At 38.6% G+C, this 16193-nt stretch overlaps 1 protein-coding gene across 2 annotated transcripts in view; it reads left to right on the top strand.

Moving 5' to 3' along the window:
* WASF3 (WASP family member 3) overlaps positions 1-16193 on the top strand; it is a 125114-nt gene that overhangs the window by 97436 nt on the left and 11485 nt on the right. The window contains exons 4-7 of one of the 2 annotated variants that reach the window (XM_035003656.1): positions 5380-5514; positions 7646-7799; positions 10804-10921; positions 15399-15574. In XM_035003656.1, coding sequence (XP_034859547.1) covers positions 5380-5514; positions 7646-7799; positions 10804-10921; positions 15399-15574 — 583 coding nt within the window. The remainder of the gene's footprint in view (positions 1-5379; positions 5515-7645; positions 7800-10803; positions 10922-15398; positions 15575-16193) is intronic. The other variant, XM_035003655.1, reaches the window with a different exon arrangement.

Below are 16193 nucleotides of genomic sequence, written 5' to 3'. Positions count from 1 at the left end.
TTGTATAGCATCTAGCAAGAGTGTGGTTTTCAACAGTAGCTGCTGTGCTTTGAGAATGCTGGTGTGACTTTTGCAAGAGGTGCTGGTGTATACTCCTGTATTCTTGGTGATATATGCTGTCCCTGTTAATTAGATTTCTGCATAACTGAAGGGAAAGGGAAAGGATTTTTTTCTGGTGGCAGGGGAATGGACTGGAATATGTCTTTTAAACTGTGAATGGGCAAATAGAGAAAAATTAGTTGGCTACATTTTGACCAGGACTGATATTCAAAATAAACAAGTGATAGTCTTGGATATGAACTGTTTGGAACATGGTACTCTGTCTGCAGATCATCCAGCTGAAGGGACAGTCATTTTCCTAAATGGGTGTTATAAAACAGTAGTTCCAAAGGATGTTATTAGGTGTTTCCAGGCCCCATCAGTTTGAAAACATGGTGTGCTAGATGCATCTCTTGCAGATTCCTATTGCACATTAGCGTATTAAAGGTTTGAGATACCCCCAGGCATAGAAGCATGTTTAATCTTTTTAGCCCAGCATTTCCCAAACTTACTTGGACAGGGAGGGTTTGTTGGTTGTCTACTTGTTAACAAGAAAACACTGGAAGAGATCATATGTTTTTTATTCAGGAGGTACTCACTGAGCACTAACTCAGCACAGGCAATACAGAGATGAAAGGCATCACTCATACCCTCAAATAACTTATACAAAGCCAGTGTTCAGGTTATGTGAAGAGTCCTGTGACTGAGATATACTTAAGGTATTGTGGGAACACAGAGAGAGGCATCTGATCTTATAGACCCCTATCTGCATCCTGAATTGGTTTTAAGTTAATGCATTTTTATTCATTTATTCCAAAATCTTTTTGAGCACCTGTTATAAGCCAGGCATGTCCTAGACCTTGGGGATTGATAAAGCAGTGTGCAGAACCAAGGAGAGTCCTTGTCTTCTTGGATCATACATTCTCGTGGAAGGAGACAGGCAGGAAACAAGATGAATAAGTACAAGTGTACAATTACAGCATGGTGATAAGTGCTAAGGAGAAAAATACAGCAGGGAGGGGACAAGGGTGGGTGTGCGCATGTGTGTGGTGAGGTGATGGCACTTTTTTAAAAAAAATTTTTAATTAACATTTAATTTTTTGTTTCAGGGGTACATGTCTGTGATTCATCAGTCTTACACAATTCACAGTGCTCACCATAGCACATACCCTCCCCAATGTCTGTCACCCAGCCACCCCATCCCTCCCACCCCCCACCACTCCAGCAACCCTCAGTTTGTTTCCCAAGATTAAGAGTCTATTATGGTTTGTCTCCCTCTCTGGTTTCATCTTGTTTCATTTTTCCCTCCCTTCCCCTATGATCCTCTGTCTTGTTTCTCAAAATCCTCGTATGAGGTGATGGCACTTTTAGCTAAGGTTGCTAGAGGTGTCTCACTTAGAAGGTCACATTTGGGTATAGATCTGGATGAAGTGAGGGACCAGACCCTGTGAGTCTCTGGGACAAAATGGTCCAGGGAGAAGGAACAGGAAATGCAAACACCCGACCGGAAGCGAGAATGATTGGCATGTCTGAGAAAGAGCAAGGAGACAGTGTAGGTGGAGTGGAATATGCAAGGGAAAGGATGATAGTTGATGAGGCCAGCAGGGTAGATGGAGTTAAATCACTTTATAAGCCTCCCATGGCCTTTGGCTTTTATTCTGAGTGAGGTGACAAAGCATGGGAGGGATTTAAAAGTTCAGACCAATAGCGGGATCTGTGGGAAAGGGGAATGGGTTTAGGTATTGCAAACAGTTCATTTTGACCGGAGCACAAAGGAAGGACAGAAGAGAGGTGCACAGGGCCTTCTGTGCCCTGTTGAGAGGCCTAGATTTTATCTTGAGAATGATAGGGAGCAATGAAGAATTTGAATAGGAGGGACAGTCAGATCTTTTCTTTAAGAAAGATCACTTGGCAGCGGTGTGATGAATAGATTTGAGGGTGGGAAGTGAACCTGAAAGCAAAACAGCCCAAAGCTGTTGATCTATGTAGTGCAGGAGGGAACCAGGGAGGGTGTGAGTTCAGGGGTGCTGGGGAGAGATGAGTGCTGAGGTTGGGTGTTCCGTGAGTTGTAGCGGGAGGCAGCAACCACAGATGACTCCATTTCTTCCTGGGCTTCATTTTGGGTTGGTTGATGCCTTTCCACACGGGGATGCAAGTTTGAGTTAACGTGAAAATGAATTCCTATTGGAATTTGTACAGCATTTGGGATTCTTTATAGGATGTCAACATGGAGATGTTCGTGAGCTAATTAGATACACAAGTCCGGCACTCAGGAAAGGGTTTATAAGCCAGTGAACAAACATTAATTCTGGATACCACATCTAGTTACTGAGTTGAAAAACATATAATTTGTGTGAAGACTTTATTTTATTCCGTTGCCTTTTTGGGAACCACTTTATATATTGTGGGAGTGGAAACTGTTGGCAGAATTTTAAGTGACTCCAGAGGACCATACAATAGATACCAGGTTTTAAGAGAAACAATTTACTGCTCTGCTGAAATCAGTAGTCTTGGGGAATCCCTCTTCCGTTTTTGGTAGGAGGCATGACTTCTAGATACAAGATGTTTTTATTGATTTCTTTACTGCTTTCATTTTTTAAGAGGAAGTTCCTCTTGTTAAGATTACACCATGAGAGTTTATGAAATTATGTTGCTTTTAGATTCACAAGAAATGTTCATCCATTGTCTGAGAGTGACCATTTAAACAGCAAATATTTCAGTCTATTTCATTAAGTAAACAGGAAATTAGCAAATGGCTTATGGCCTGAAATAATTCATGGAAGTTGCTAATTCCTAGGCAAGGAAGTTCAGGGAAGTATATGATGAAAGCAAGGGATTAGAAGTTAGAAGACCAGAGTTTTGTTTCATCTCTTACTGCCACTTACTAGCCATGAGATTTGGACAGATCATCTTTCGATGGTCAGGTTAGTCATCTGGAAAATGAAAGCAGTAACTCACTGTTGCTCATGAGCTGGTGCATTCATCGAACAGGCGTTTGTCAGGAGGCATTGTTCTAGGGCTGGGCTGCAACACTAGATAGACAGGCATGGTTCTTACTCTCACAGTTTGCCATGTTGTGAATTACAGCAGTCTGGATGGAAAGTGGATATCAGAGCACCGTATAAATTGTAAAGCACTATGAAAACATCATAGTGATTCTGGTTTTATTCTTTCCAGAAGATTTAGGTTCTCTTCTCATTTGAGTGATAAATTGGTAGAAATGGAAATAAATGGTAGGTTTACACACAGACCTTAAACCCTTCCCAAAAATTAACTCAAGATGGAACATAGTCCTAAATGTAAAACTATAAAACTCCTGGTAGGTACCATGGGAGAAAAATCCAGATGACCTTGGGAATGGTGATGACATTTTAGATACACCACCAAAGAAAGGCACCACAATGAAAGAAATACTTGATAAGCTGGACTTCATTAAAATTAAAAACTTGAACTCTGTGAAGGATACTGTCAAGAGAATAAGACAGGCCACAGACTGGGAGAAGATGTTTGCAGAAGACATAATCTGATAAAAGGCTGTTGTCCATAATATACCAAGACCTCTTAAAATTCATTACCAAGAAAACTAACAACCTGATTTAAAAATGGGCAAAAGACCTGAACAGACATCTCACCAAAGAAGATGTACAGATGACAGGCATAGAGCATATGAAAAGATACTTAACATCATCTGTCATCAGGGAAATGCAAATTAAAATGAGATAACCACTTTACATCTTTTAGAAGGGCTAAAATCCAGAAAACCGACAACACCAAATGCTGATGAGCATGTGGAGCAACAGGAACTCTCATATGTTGCTGGTGGGAATGCAAAATAGTGCAGCCACTTTGAAAGACAGTTTGTTTCTTATAAAAATGAACATGCTCTTACCATACAATGTGGCAGTGTTGCCTCTTGGTATTTACCCAGGTGAGTTGAAAACTCATATCCACATAAAAGCCTGCACACAGATGTTTATTCATCACCACCAAACACTGGAAGCAACTAAGATGTCCTTCAGTAGGTGAATGGATAATCAAACTGTAGTACATCCAGACAGTGGGACATTATTCAACGCTAAAAAAAAATAAGCTGTCTTGCCATGAAGAAACGTGGAGGAACCTGAAATGCTTATTACTAAGTGAATATGATTAATTATAATTAATTATGATTTCTACTATATGACATTCTAGGAAAGACAAAAACTGTGGAGACAGTAAAAAATCAGTGGCTGCCAGGGGTTGAATGGCGGGGGGTGGGGGGTGATAAATAGGTGGAGCATGAAGGATTTTTACTAGTGAAACTATTTTATATGATACTATAATGGTGGATACATGTCTTTATACATATGTCCAAATCCATAGAATGTATAACATAAAGAGTAAACTGAACTTTGGATGTAATGACGTGTCAGTGCAGGTTTATCAGTTATAACAAAAGCATCACTCTGGTGTGTGATGTTGATAGTCGGGGGGCAGGGATTATATGGGAATTTTCTGTGCTTTCTGCTCAGTTTTGCCGTGAACTGGAAACTGTTCTTAAAATTAAAGTCTATTTTTTAAAAAGTGGTTCTCTCTGGCAGAGGAGATACGATGCAGGTGTGCCTTGCACATACGGGGTAGACAGTTATTAAATGTTTGTTGAATGAATAAAGGAATGATGTTAGGATTTGGAAATTCAAGCAGGTACTTACTCCTATCTTTTCAGAATTTTTTTTTTTTTTTTTACATTTTAAGAAAAGTGGGAGTAGTTGTGTCTGGCACTCACAAGAATCCATACAGAAAATTTAACTCCGAACAAAATATTGATTTTTAGAAGGTGCCAGAGTCAGCACTATATCCTTAGATTTCAAAATATGAATTAGAACGGTTTCATGCCATTGGAGAGTGTTAGACACAGCATGAGATATCTAACATTTCTAATGGTGAATGAAGCAAAATCTCAAATTTAGAAACCAACATGATTTATTTATCTTGGGAAGTAAAAGGAAGGTTAAGGTCCCAAGATTTTATTTATTCGTAAAGCATGCAAAATGAAAGTCCTTTTTTCCCCAAAGAAGTTTAACGGGAAACAACTTGTATGATAGCTCATGTAGCAATTAAATGAAAGTTCTGTACTCCCTGGGGTATTTTAAAACTATACAACTTTGGGTTAATTTCAGATAAATGTTAATATCCACAATACATTTTCAAAAGTTCTAAAGGCCCTTGACTATGACACTATTTTTATAATCATTTGCACAAAATCCCACATGTTGACAGTAATCAGCATTGGCGAGAACGTGTGAAGGCTGCTTCAGCACTTCTTAACAGATGGCCTTCTCCATTCATTTTCTTCTCTAGGCAAACATGCTGAAGACATATTTGGTGAGCTGTTTAATGAGGCTAACAACTTCTACATCAGAGCAAATTCTCTTCAAGACAGAATTGATCGCCTTGCTGTCAAAGTTACCCAGCTGGATTCAACAGTGGAAGAAGGTAGGTAATTGCATGAAAGCAATGAGCTAGAAGGGATGGTGACAAGACGGTAGTAATTAATTGCAGTGTAATCACTACTTTTTCCTTGGGGTAGTGTACTGATATTTCATCTTGTCCTTTCTAGAAGAATGTTGGTGGGGGAGGGCACAACGTTGGGTAAGGTAGTAATTAAAGAGTCTTGTTTACCTCATAGATGCCATCCATACTCTCTTTTTAAAAAATGTACACGTATAGTATTTGTTTTAAAGGATTCTTTGAATATTTTTGGTATTAGAAACCCTAGTTTAGGTCATTGGTGATTCTTTTAAAGATACTTTCTTGCCTAAAAATCACAGAATCACTCCAAAGATGTGGTCCAACTAAGAGGGAGGGTGATACATACAGCGTGACTGAGTGAAGGTGTCCACCTGCTACCCTTGTTGGGGTTGATGCCTATAAATAATCGTGGTGATCCTGCTGATTTCACATCTCAAGAAATAGCATTTACTGACGGCCTTTAGGCGTCATGGTTGTAAAGTAAAGTTAAAAGTGGTAAGCACTGTGTAGGTAACCGATAATCATTTTGAGGATATACCCTGAAATTTTGACAGTTTCAATAAAATGAAAATTCAGCAGTTCCTTTTTAAAGATTTCACTTTCTGTATCTTTTGGATGAGAGACTGAGATTAGACTGGAACAAAAATCTGCAAAAAAAAGTAGAAACAGCATTTCATATTTATTTGAGAAAAATGTTCAGATTAACAATTATTTTTACCTTTATATAGTGGTAGTTATGATTTCTCTTGTTGCATTAAAATGGTCTTAGTATATGATTTTTCTACTAGACTTAACAATAGTAGTAGTAATAAAAAATGGAAGTTTTATTTTTTTTAAAATGTGTTTTAGGGAATTTGTTCCTCATCATTTTAAAAAAATGTGTTTACTCCTGTTCAGGTCTTTTTCAAAGATCAATATTAGATTAGTGAACTAGAAATTTAACAAAAATGTAGAGCATTGAAATTTTAATATCCATTATGATACATTCTTTAATCTGATTTTTAAGATTTATCTTGTTTGAAAAAAGTAAAACCTTGGAAAGCTATTTGGTCTATTCAGATAAGAAATTTTAGCATCTTAAGCCAGTCATTCATTTTCACATTGGTATCACAAATGATTTTTAGTGTTTATTCATCTTCCTTCAGTTTTTTTGTAGGATCTTGCAATTGGAAAACCAGTGATAAACCTTGTGCTGGAAAAGGTTAATCTGTACACTAGAGTTCTTAAGATTTTACAGTGTATCTCATATCTTTAAAATCCCTTCCACTCAAGATTTATCTGATTTGTGTCTTTTGCATGGATTTTATAGTAGAAAAAACATTTGACCAAGTTAGGAAATCTGTGTTCTATTTTGGGTCTGCCTTTTCTCCCTGGGTGATCTTGGAAGAGTTGCTTGACACCCGACTCTCAGCTTCATTGGTCAAGTGGGTTAATGGACCAGGTTGCCCAATTCAAAAGTTTCTGTCAAAGTCAGATGAGTTAATACGTGAGATGTGAAGTGTTACACAAACACAAGAAATAGGTATAATCAGCCCTGATTTTCTTACCCTGAGTGTAGTTTTATTTGCTGCTACTTAATTTCTAGGACTATACGTATTTTGAAAAGCCTTGCCATCTTTCCTTAATGTTAGTGTCAGTAAAACTTCATGCATTTTTTACATTTGTATATTTTTTACAGACGTATTGCCTACATGTATTACATTCAACTGGTATTAACTGAATATTTTTTTCCTCCAGGATACCCAAACCTTTGTGTTTACATGCCTGTTATATACTCAACTATATTCCTGCGTGGTTTCTGAAAAATGCTATTATAAAGAACGTTGTTCTAATACTAGGTTTAAAGAAATAATTAGATCACTACCGAAGAAGAAAAGACGTGATTTGTCTTCATTTTATAGAGACAGCTGTTACTTATAAGAAGGAAGGCATGTACATGCTATGTAAGCATGGTTTTAAATGAACAATAAAAACACGATTTTGTTACTCTAGAACCATAAATTCTATTTGTGATTGTGTCTCAAATGAGACTTATTGCTACACAGTTAAAAATATTTCAATATAACTCAACCTGGGGGGCTTTTTTTCTAAATAGTGTCACTACAGGATATCAACATGAAAAAAGCTTTCAAAAGTTCCACAGTCCAAGACCAGCAGGTGGTTTCAAAGAACAGCATTCCTAATCCCGTTGCTGACATTTACAACCAGAGTGATAAGCCACCTCCTCTGAATATTCTTACGCCATACAGGTACGGCTTCACGCATCCCCAGTGCCTTTTTAGTCTAGATAAGCTGAGGGAGGACGACAGTGCTGTGGACGTGTTTTTTCAAACTTTGAATATAACTGCAGGTATTATATACAACAAAATCAGTTTACCGGTACAGAATTGTTAAATTAAGGTTTAATATTTCAAAATAGAGATAAACTCCACCAAGAGAGGTGTGAGCTCTAATATTAGCTTTCGTGGATATCCTTAGTAGGTGCAGGTAGCTACTTCTGTAGATACCTGAGTGTGGATGTCTGAAGTAGAAGTGGACACATTGCATAGTATTATGTGTGCTTACGTTGTTCCTTATATTCAAAGTCCACTTTAAAGGAACTGCATAATTCATTTATAATGCAGCAAAATACCTATTTCAGCATTTCAGCGCTGCAGGGACATTGTTATTTAATTCAGAAAAAGGTATGCTGCAGCAATAGGGGTTTTTACGAGTGAATAATACAGTCAACAAATTAACCTGTTACTCTCAAATGGTGGGACACGGTATCAAGACCAAACTTTCCAGAATAAGAATGGAAAATCAATAGTGGAAAAAACTAATATTAAGAAACTAAAAAGGCTTGTTAAAAACACCTCTCCTACCTCTTACCACATTAGTGTTTTCTTTCCATATTTTGTCACCTTCATCCCCGTCTCCCTTTTCCACATACCTTCTCACTGTCCTTCGTCGTACAGCTTGTTCTTCTCCACCTTTGCCCTCCAGGTAAACTCATGCCCTCAGCCTCTGATGAGCACAGGCTGTGGTGGACGGTGTCCTCACGGCCCACAGGACTAGCTCCGCTGGCTGACAGACTCCCTTTACCATCGATCGAGTGGGTTCTCTGTTTCCGGTGCCACCATCTTGGGCCTTTGGTCCTTATGGGGGGAGTGCTCAGAGGTTTTTTTGTCTGAATTCCTGTTCCTTCTCAGGGTCCAAAGGGAGGTGTTTGGACTCACCCTCTGTTGCAGCTCTGCTAATAAAGCAGCAGTTCAGCGGCATCCCTTTCTTTCAGCACGGAGAGAAAATGTAATAGAAATCCCATGGAAACTATGATGGGAGAGGGCCAGTGGGCCACAGCTTTCTATGAGTATGCTTTTCTGGAAGTTTTAGCACGCTCATCTAAAAATTAATGATCTACATGAGTAGTAGTATTGTAAGCCTGATGTTTTATCTTGTGCTTTTGCTTTCATTCAATAGGCATTTTGGGCGGGGGGGGCTGGCAATTTCAGTTTTATTTAGCACTAGAAGCCCCAAGGGCAGGCCTATTAAAACTTTCCTAAGACACCTCACTAAATATTCTGTTCTAAAGGAAAAAGCCTAGAAAACTCAGTGGACCACTTACATGTGATGAATCGAGATCATGATTAGATACTTGTAGTGATAGACAACTTTTAATTGTATAAAAGATGAATTGACTTTCATATATATTGTATGTGTATGTTCAGTTTTATGGGAAATAAAAATGTCTGACTTTTTAGTAGTGTGTTTAAGAATAGCAGTGCTAACTCAAATGTACTTTTTGACAATAAAGTAGTATTTGAGGTATATAAAACACTTAAGACTGTGTTAATATATGAGCATTACAACATGACTGGAAAATGAAGTATTGGTTGCTATCAACATAGGACATTGCTGCTTATATTCTTATGTTGAGATTAATATTTGTTTATTGACATGAGCTTCTGCCTTCATTAAAGTATTAACTCCCCTTTTTTAAGAAAACTTTGTTTTATATGTCTTAAATTCTGTAGCAAGTAACTGTGCATTTTATGTCTTAAATTTTGTAGCAAGTTACTGTTCAGCTTTTCTGTATCCTCAGTCCATTCGGAAGGCCTGGTATCTTTGGGAGACTATATTTTTCACAGTAATGTTATTAATAAAATCTCTATAATGCAGGTCTCCTATCAGTTAGGAAACTTGGAAAGGAAAAGAGGGGTTTCAAGTAATAAAGATTGAAGTGTAAAGCGAATTGCCATGGTTAGTGACTTTCAGACGGTCGATGGGCCAGAGTAACCCCTATAGGAACCTGGGCCTTAGTTTGTGATGAACGTGGCATAGCAGGAACATCAGGGACCGGCAGGCAGGATTTTCCCCTGGGCTCATTCAGTTAGTTTTCTTTGACTGGGCATAAACTCTTTCTTATGCTCACCTCACTGTGCCTCATTTCATTTTGCTTTTCTCTGTGCCGTAAATGACTTACTGAAACACTGATTTGAAATGTAAATGCTCTGCTTCCTCTTGAAGGTAATCTACAGGCCAGATACTTTTTTAAAGCAGTAGTCGTATAGAGCGTTCAGTTCGTGTTAAGATTATTTTGAGCCTTCCTATTGATTTATGTTACATCTTGGGATTTGTATTGGTTTTTTGATAGATGAATAACTTATATTAATCCTTGAAATAGTCTTTAGACCACAGTGGTTGTAGCAGGACTTGAAAGTGAAATGCCACAAGTGAATTCTCTTTGTGGGTTACTTCACCTTCCATCACACTTAATACACTGGGAACATTTTGCTCCTTTCTGAATTGAATTTATAGATGTTGGGCCAACCTGATAAAAGGGACAGCATCCTTACTAATTTTTATCCTGATAATATTGAAGCTCCAGAGTAGAGGTGAATATCTGTACACACCAAGAATCCATTCATCTCTATGTATGACTCCTGTTGGAATAAACAAAACATTTCCTGAAATAATTGAGGTCTCAGATATCATTGTTGATGAGCCATATTGTGATTTTGAGGCACTTTTCTGTACTTAAATCTGAATTGGCAAGAGTACTTTTTATGTAATTATTCTAGAAAAAGTTACTGTTCTTGCATGTTCACCTTTTTTTTTTTTTTTTTCAAATAAGGAGATCAGAGAGACTTAATGTGTAGGACAAAGTGCCCCATGTAGATGTTACCATCTCATGAGTTAAATTAAGTGAATATTCACTCCACATGAAAATGTCTGATAGCCTTTTCCCCCAACTTGTGCTACATTGATTTACAGAGATGACAAAAAGGATGGGCTGAAGTTCTACACTGATCCTTCCTATTTCTTTGACCTCTGGAAAGAAAAAATGCTGCAGGACACAGAAGACAAAAGGAAGGAGAAGAGGCGTCAAAAGGTAAATAATCCTAGTACGGGAACTCATGAATCAACGTTTAAATGAGATCCCTGTTTGGAAAAAAGTCAGTAAGTCCTTTATGTAAATGGTTGAGATGTTGGATTTAGTGCAGAAGTGCAGGTTTCATTTTTTACATGAAGATACTGACAGTTTAATCTAACACAGTAATACTGTTTTTCAGTAAATGCTGCCTGATTTGTTCCCTAATACTTGCTTTGCTTGAATAGAAGTAGTGACCAGAAGTTTTGTTTGTAACCATGTTTTATAACTTTTCTCCTGCTCTTTAAATTTAACAAAGCAGTCAACATTTCATACCAGATATAATGACCTGCTCTCATCTTTTTAAAGCATTCTTAATTGGTGTGTTGCCATCTCGCTATAGTTAACATTGAGGAGATGTTCATATTGGATTGAAAAGCGTGTGTGATCTGTACATTTAGGGCATAGTATTTACCAAAAAATGAAATTCCTTCTGGTGGGGTGTAGTAGGCAAGTGACTTGCAAGTCTGAAGGTTGAGAAACATCCCCATTATGAGCACTCTTAGAAGAATAATCACACTCTGCTCAGGTTTAGGGACTTCTATCTTAAGAACTTCCCCTCTTTAGCACCCAGAAATTAGACTTGACCTCCTGAGAGTTAATTCTCCAAAGGCAAATATTTGCTAAGACTTTTATATGTAAACTATGTTTTTAAAAATGAGCACCTGGTTTGCTTGACAAATCTTAGAGTGCTTTCGTTAAGACAAATTCTTAGCATGTTGTGGGTTAGTGACCTTAATGTTTGGAGGCATCTCGATGTACTGGCCCCATGGAAGCAACAGTTTGGGATGGAAGAGAATGTGAGATTTGAAAACAGGATTTAAGAAAGGGAACATAGAAACAGTTTGCAGACTACAAGTGTAAGATGTTCCCACCGAAATTCAGGAAAGAATTGTAAAGGTTGGTTATTCATGCTTTCTCCTTGTACTGTCGGTGGGGAGATGAATGGGGAAATCTTGGAAGAGCTGCTGAGTGTTGAAGGGGAAAAGTATTCAAGTGAAGAAAGTATAAAGTATTTAAGTGAAGAAAAGAAAGATCCTAATCTCTTGACTGGAGAAGAAACAGATATCTAGAGGCCGGTTGGTCCCTGTACCTTTTTATACTAACAGGGATTTAAGACTATATTCTTTTAAGACCTGCCTGTCCTTTTAAATGGTCTTCTAGGTTTCCCTTCTCAGTGATACTTTAAGCAAAAATACCTAATTTTTTCAGCAGTGCTCTTCAGGGGAAAACAGTCTTAGTCTATGGATGATTATCATGTCTTCAAAACTATACCATTTCCTTGGCTGTTTTGTCCCATAACACATTCCTCCAACACATAAAATTCTGATGAGAATTTCTTATTCACTTATATAATAATGTTTTTTGAATGCCTTCTAAATGCTGGATAAACAGTGGTGGGAAAGGATTATCACCCTCACGGAGATTACAATGTAGTGGGGGAAACAAACATTAAGTAATCATGCAGCCCACTGGAACTCATAAAGAGGGAAAGAATTTTGAAAATTCTAATACAAATATGCTTTTATTATGTAGGAATAGAAACTGGGACCAGCTATCCTTCATTTCCTAGGATTTCAGAAATGCAGGTTACTTTCAGTTTGGAGCTGAAAAGTCTCTCTGAAGGAAAAGTTAGTTTAGAAAATTTGGGGATGAGAAATCCATTGTTTCTGAACTTGGTTTCCTTAGTTTGCTGGTTTAAAAAACATTTTTTAAATGATGCAAATAAATATGTAGTTGTAAGTGTGTAGTTACAGTGCCTGGTAAATGTTGTGAAGGAAAAGTATGGTGTGCGGTGGGTGAGGTGACAAGGTGGGGGGGGCGGGTAACCGTGTAGGTGAAGTGGTGTCATTCACTGAGTTCCAACAGTGGGGAGTTAGAAGTCAGCTAAGCAGAGTCAGTGTGTGTGTGTGTGTGTGTGTGCATGCGCGCGTGCGTGCATAAAAAGGGATGCTGGAGGAGTTGGGGGCAGAGGAGGTGTGGGGTGCTTCAGAATCGAGGAGCGTTCGAGGTAGAAGCAGCTAGGATCATCCCAGGCTAGGAGACAGTTGGGCACATTCATACAAAGCCAGTGTAGTTGGAGTACAAATGCATCACTGTGAACCCTTTTCATAGTCGGTTTGTGCGTACGTGTGTGTGTGTGTGTCACGTGCATGATGATTGGTAGATTTGGAGGCTGAACCTCTGTAAAGAAAGTTGGAGATAATCATAACACTTTATCTAAATACGTCAGCATACGTCTTTTATTAAAAGTAAGGGTGACAGTTACAGATTAATACAGTGGTTCTTAATCAGGATGTGTGTTGAAATCTCTCTCCTTTTGGTTTCTACAAGTATATAGACAATGCATGCTGGTTGTAAAATGCTCACATTACACTGAAGTAAATACATTAGTTTAGAAAATTTGGGGATAGGTTTCTTCCTTCCCCAGGTATTACCAATCACTAGTAATGATTGAGTGTGCACATTTTTAGACCTTTTAAGCATTCATAAATATATGCATACATTTCACAAAGTACTTTTACATGCATAGAATTATACTACACATGACTTCTACACACGCACCTGCAGACATACACATATATTGACATAATTAAAGATGTTCTCTGTTCTTTTTAATAGTTGTATAGTATTCCAAGGTATGCATGCTACATAAACTACCCCTCACTGTATTAGGACATATTTCAGTGGTTTGTGAATAGTTGCTTAACAGTACTGTGATACTACGTGACTCAAGTGCAGATATGTCTTCTGGGTAAACTTCTAGAAAACAAATCTGAGCTTTAAATTTTGAAAGATACCATCATACTGCCCGACCATTAAAAGACTGAACCAGTTTACGCTCTTAACAGACTTCTTCCAGACCTGCATATCATTATTACTTTTTTTGATGCGCTCATCCCCCCCGCCCCCCAAGAATCTCATTTACATTACATTCCTTTTCATATCTTTATTAAGCATTTATATATGTTCTGTGAATTCCATGTTCACATCCTCTGCCAGTACCTCACCCAGGCCTCCCGCATCCCTCTGCCAATAGTCCAGCTCTGTCCCGGCCCCCACCATGAGCCACCAGCCACCCTTTCAAGGACTTGCCTTCCCCCTTTGGAATCTGTTCTCCACAACCTGGAGGGATCTTCTCAAATGCCTCCACAGCGTGTCAGCCCTCCCTTCTCACCTTCAGTGGTTTCCCATTGCTCTGGGGATAAAGAACAACACTTTTGCCCCAGCCTGTGAGGTCCAGCCTACCTTTTAGATCGTAGGAGGCATTCCCCCTAACTCCCCATGACCTTCTTTCATTCCTCCCGATGTGCTGCCATCCCCCCTCCTCAGAGCCAGTGCACATTCTCTCTCCTCTGGCCATGCACCCGACCCCTTTGCCGAATGGGTGCCTGCCCACACGACAGAGCTTGTCACAGTGCCTCCAGGACACTCCCTGACTTCTACGCAAGGCAGCATTCAGTAAACGATGCATTGGCGTTTCACCATATGCTATACCTGTACATTTGTTTGTGTGATTTTGTGGGCCTCCCCCACTGCATTGCAAGCTCCATGAAGGCCAGTTCCTTGTTTTTGTGTTTGTCTGCTGTTTGCATCATCAGCGCCTGACACGGTGCCTGAGACGTTGTCGTGAGCACCATAAGCTTAGTCAGCATTTGCGAGTGTGTACTCTGTGTGAAGCTGTGTGTGGAGGTACTTTAACGGGAGTGTAGGAGTTAAAAGCACGTAGTTCTCATCTTTAAAGACCATAACCTCTTATTTGGGAAGTACAAAAAACACATACACAAGTAGGAATAACTATCCTCACCTTTAAAGAAACACCGATGTAGGACCCAAGTTTTTATCGGATACGTTTTTGCCAGCAAAGTAGGGCTGGAGCAAGACTGATTCTCTGTATGGGAAGGTAAGTTCTTACCATGTTTTTGTTCTGTGTTAAGCTAGTTGCAGGATTAGCTTAAATATTCTGTAACAATCTTTTAGAAACTGGCAGTGGAGTATTTTGAGTGATTTTTGTGAAAAGATGATTGCATATTAACAATTCAGTCGAAATTGTGTACTGGTAGGACATGATTAGTCTGTATCTCAGACACTCATCTGTATAATGCAGATCTAAAAGATCTAGTACATTTAAAACAAGCAAAGTAAGATGCGAATTCTTTACCAGAAATGATGGTAAGCGACTCCTGGAGGTAGCTGCCACAGTGTAGCTTCTGTTTATTTAGGTTAAATGGTTAAGTATCAGTTACCGCTGCTGGGTCTGTGTCAGGTAAGAGCATATATACTGTGTTAGAATTTTCTTAACGTTAGTGTGATCTGAAATGGGAATGTCTCTTGTCTGCACGCCGGGCTTGTTTCCCGTGCATTACAACTGCATTTAACCTGCTCTTTTCCTTTCCCTTCTGTCTCGGCATGCTTGCTTTCTCTTCCTGGACATCAGGAGCAAAAGCGTATAGATGGCACAACCCGGGAGGTGAAAAAGGTTAGGAAGGCCAGAAACAGGCGCCAGGAGTGGAGTATGATGGCATATGACAAAGAGCTTAGACCCGACAACAGGCTCTCTCAGAGTGTGTACCACGGAGCATCTTCCGAGGGATCCCTGTCCCCAGACACTAGGTGTGTGTGCGTGTGTTGTAGCAAAACCTCCGCGTAGTACTTGGTTTTATTATGTGTTGGAAACACACCAGTGGCTTTGGTGTTTATATGGCCCACGATATGTTTCAAAAACTTTCCTTAAAAGTTAATGATACGTATTTTTTGATTTTGAAATAATATTTGAAAGCAGTTTCATTTTACATTGGGTTACTTTGTATGATTTTCTATCACTCTGACTCAAGTTTTTTGTTCCACTAACCTAGATGTAGTGTTTTTAACATCGATGCTAAATTTGGGCTTAGTAACTATCAGTGGCTTACATTTTTATCTTAATAATCATTTAATCCTTTCTCTCCCTCTTTAGCTTAGTAAGTGTTGAATTTGCTTTGCCATTTGATAATCAAACTAAAAATAATTAGCAGATGGTAACTGATGTGCTAAGATGGAACTTTATTATTCTTTTTGGAAACCTTTTCTAAGACTGATGAGCAAAAGAGATAGTTATTTCTTCCATTTACTAATCTTATGTGTTCTAATTTCAGGAGAAGAATTCTGTTGGAGTTACTTTAAGAATTTGTAAGCATTTAAGTAAAAATATTCCTTGCAGGTGTGAATGATGTGGTCACTAAGTCACATTTGT

This window comes from Mirounga leonina, unplaced genomic scaffold (assembly GCF_011800145.1).
Source record: "Mirounga leonina isolate KUSES-001 unplaced genomic scaffold, KU_Mleo_1.0 Mir_127, whole genome shotgun sequence".
In the NCBI taxonomy this organism is placed as follows: domain Eukaryota; kingdom Metazoa; phylum Chordata; class Mammalia; order Carnivora; family Phocidae; genus Mirounga; species Mirounga leonina.
Note: the sequence above shows the minus strand (reverse complement) of the source record. Positions and strands in the feature narration are given on the sequence as shown.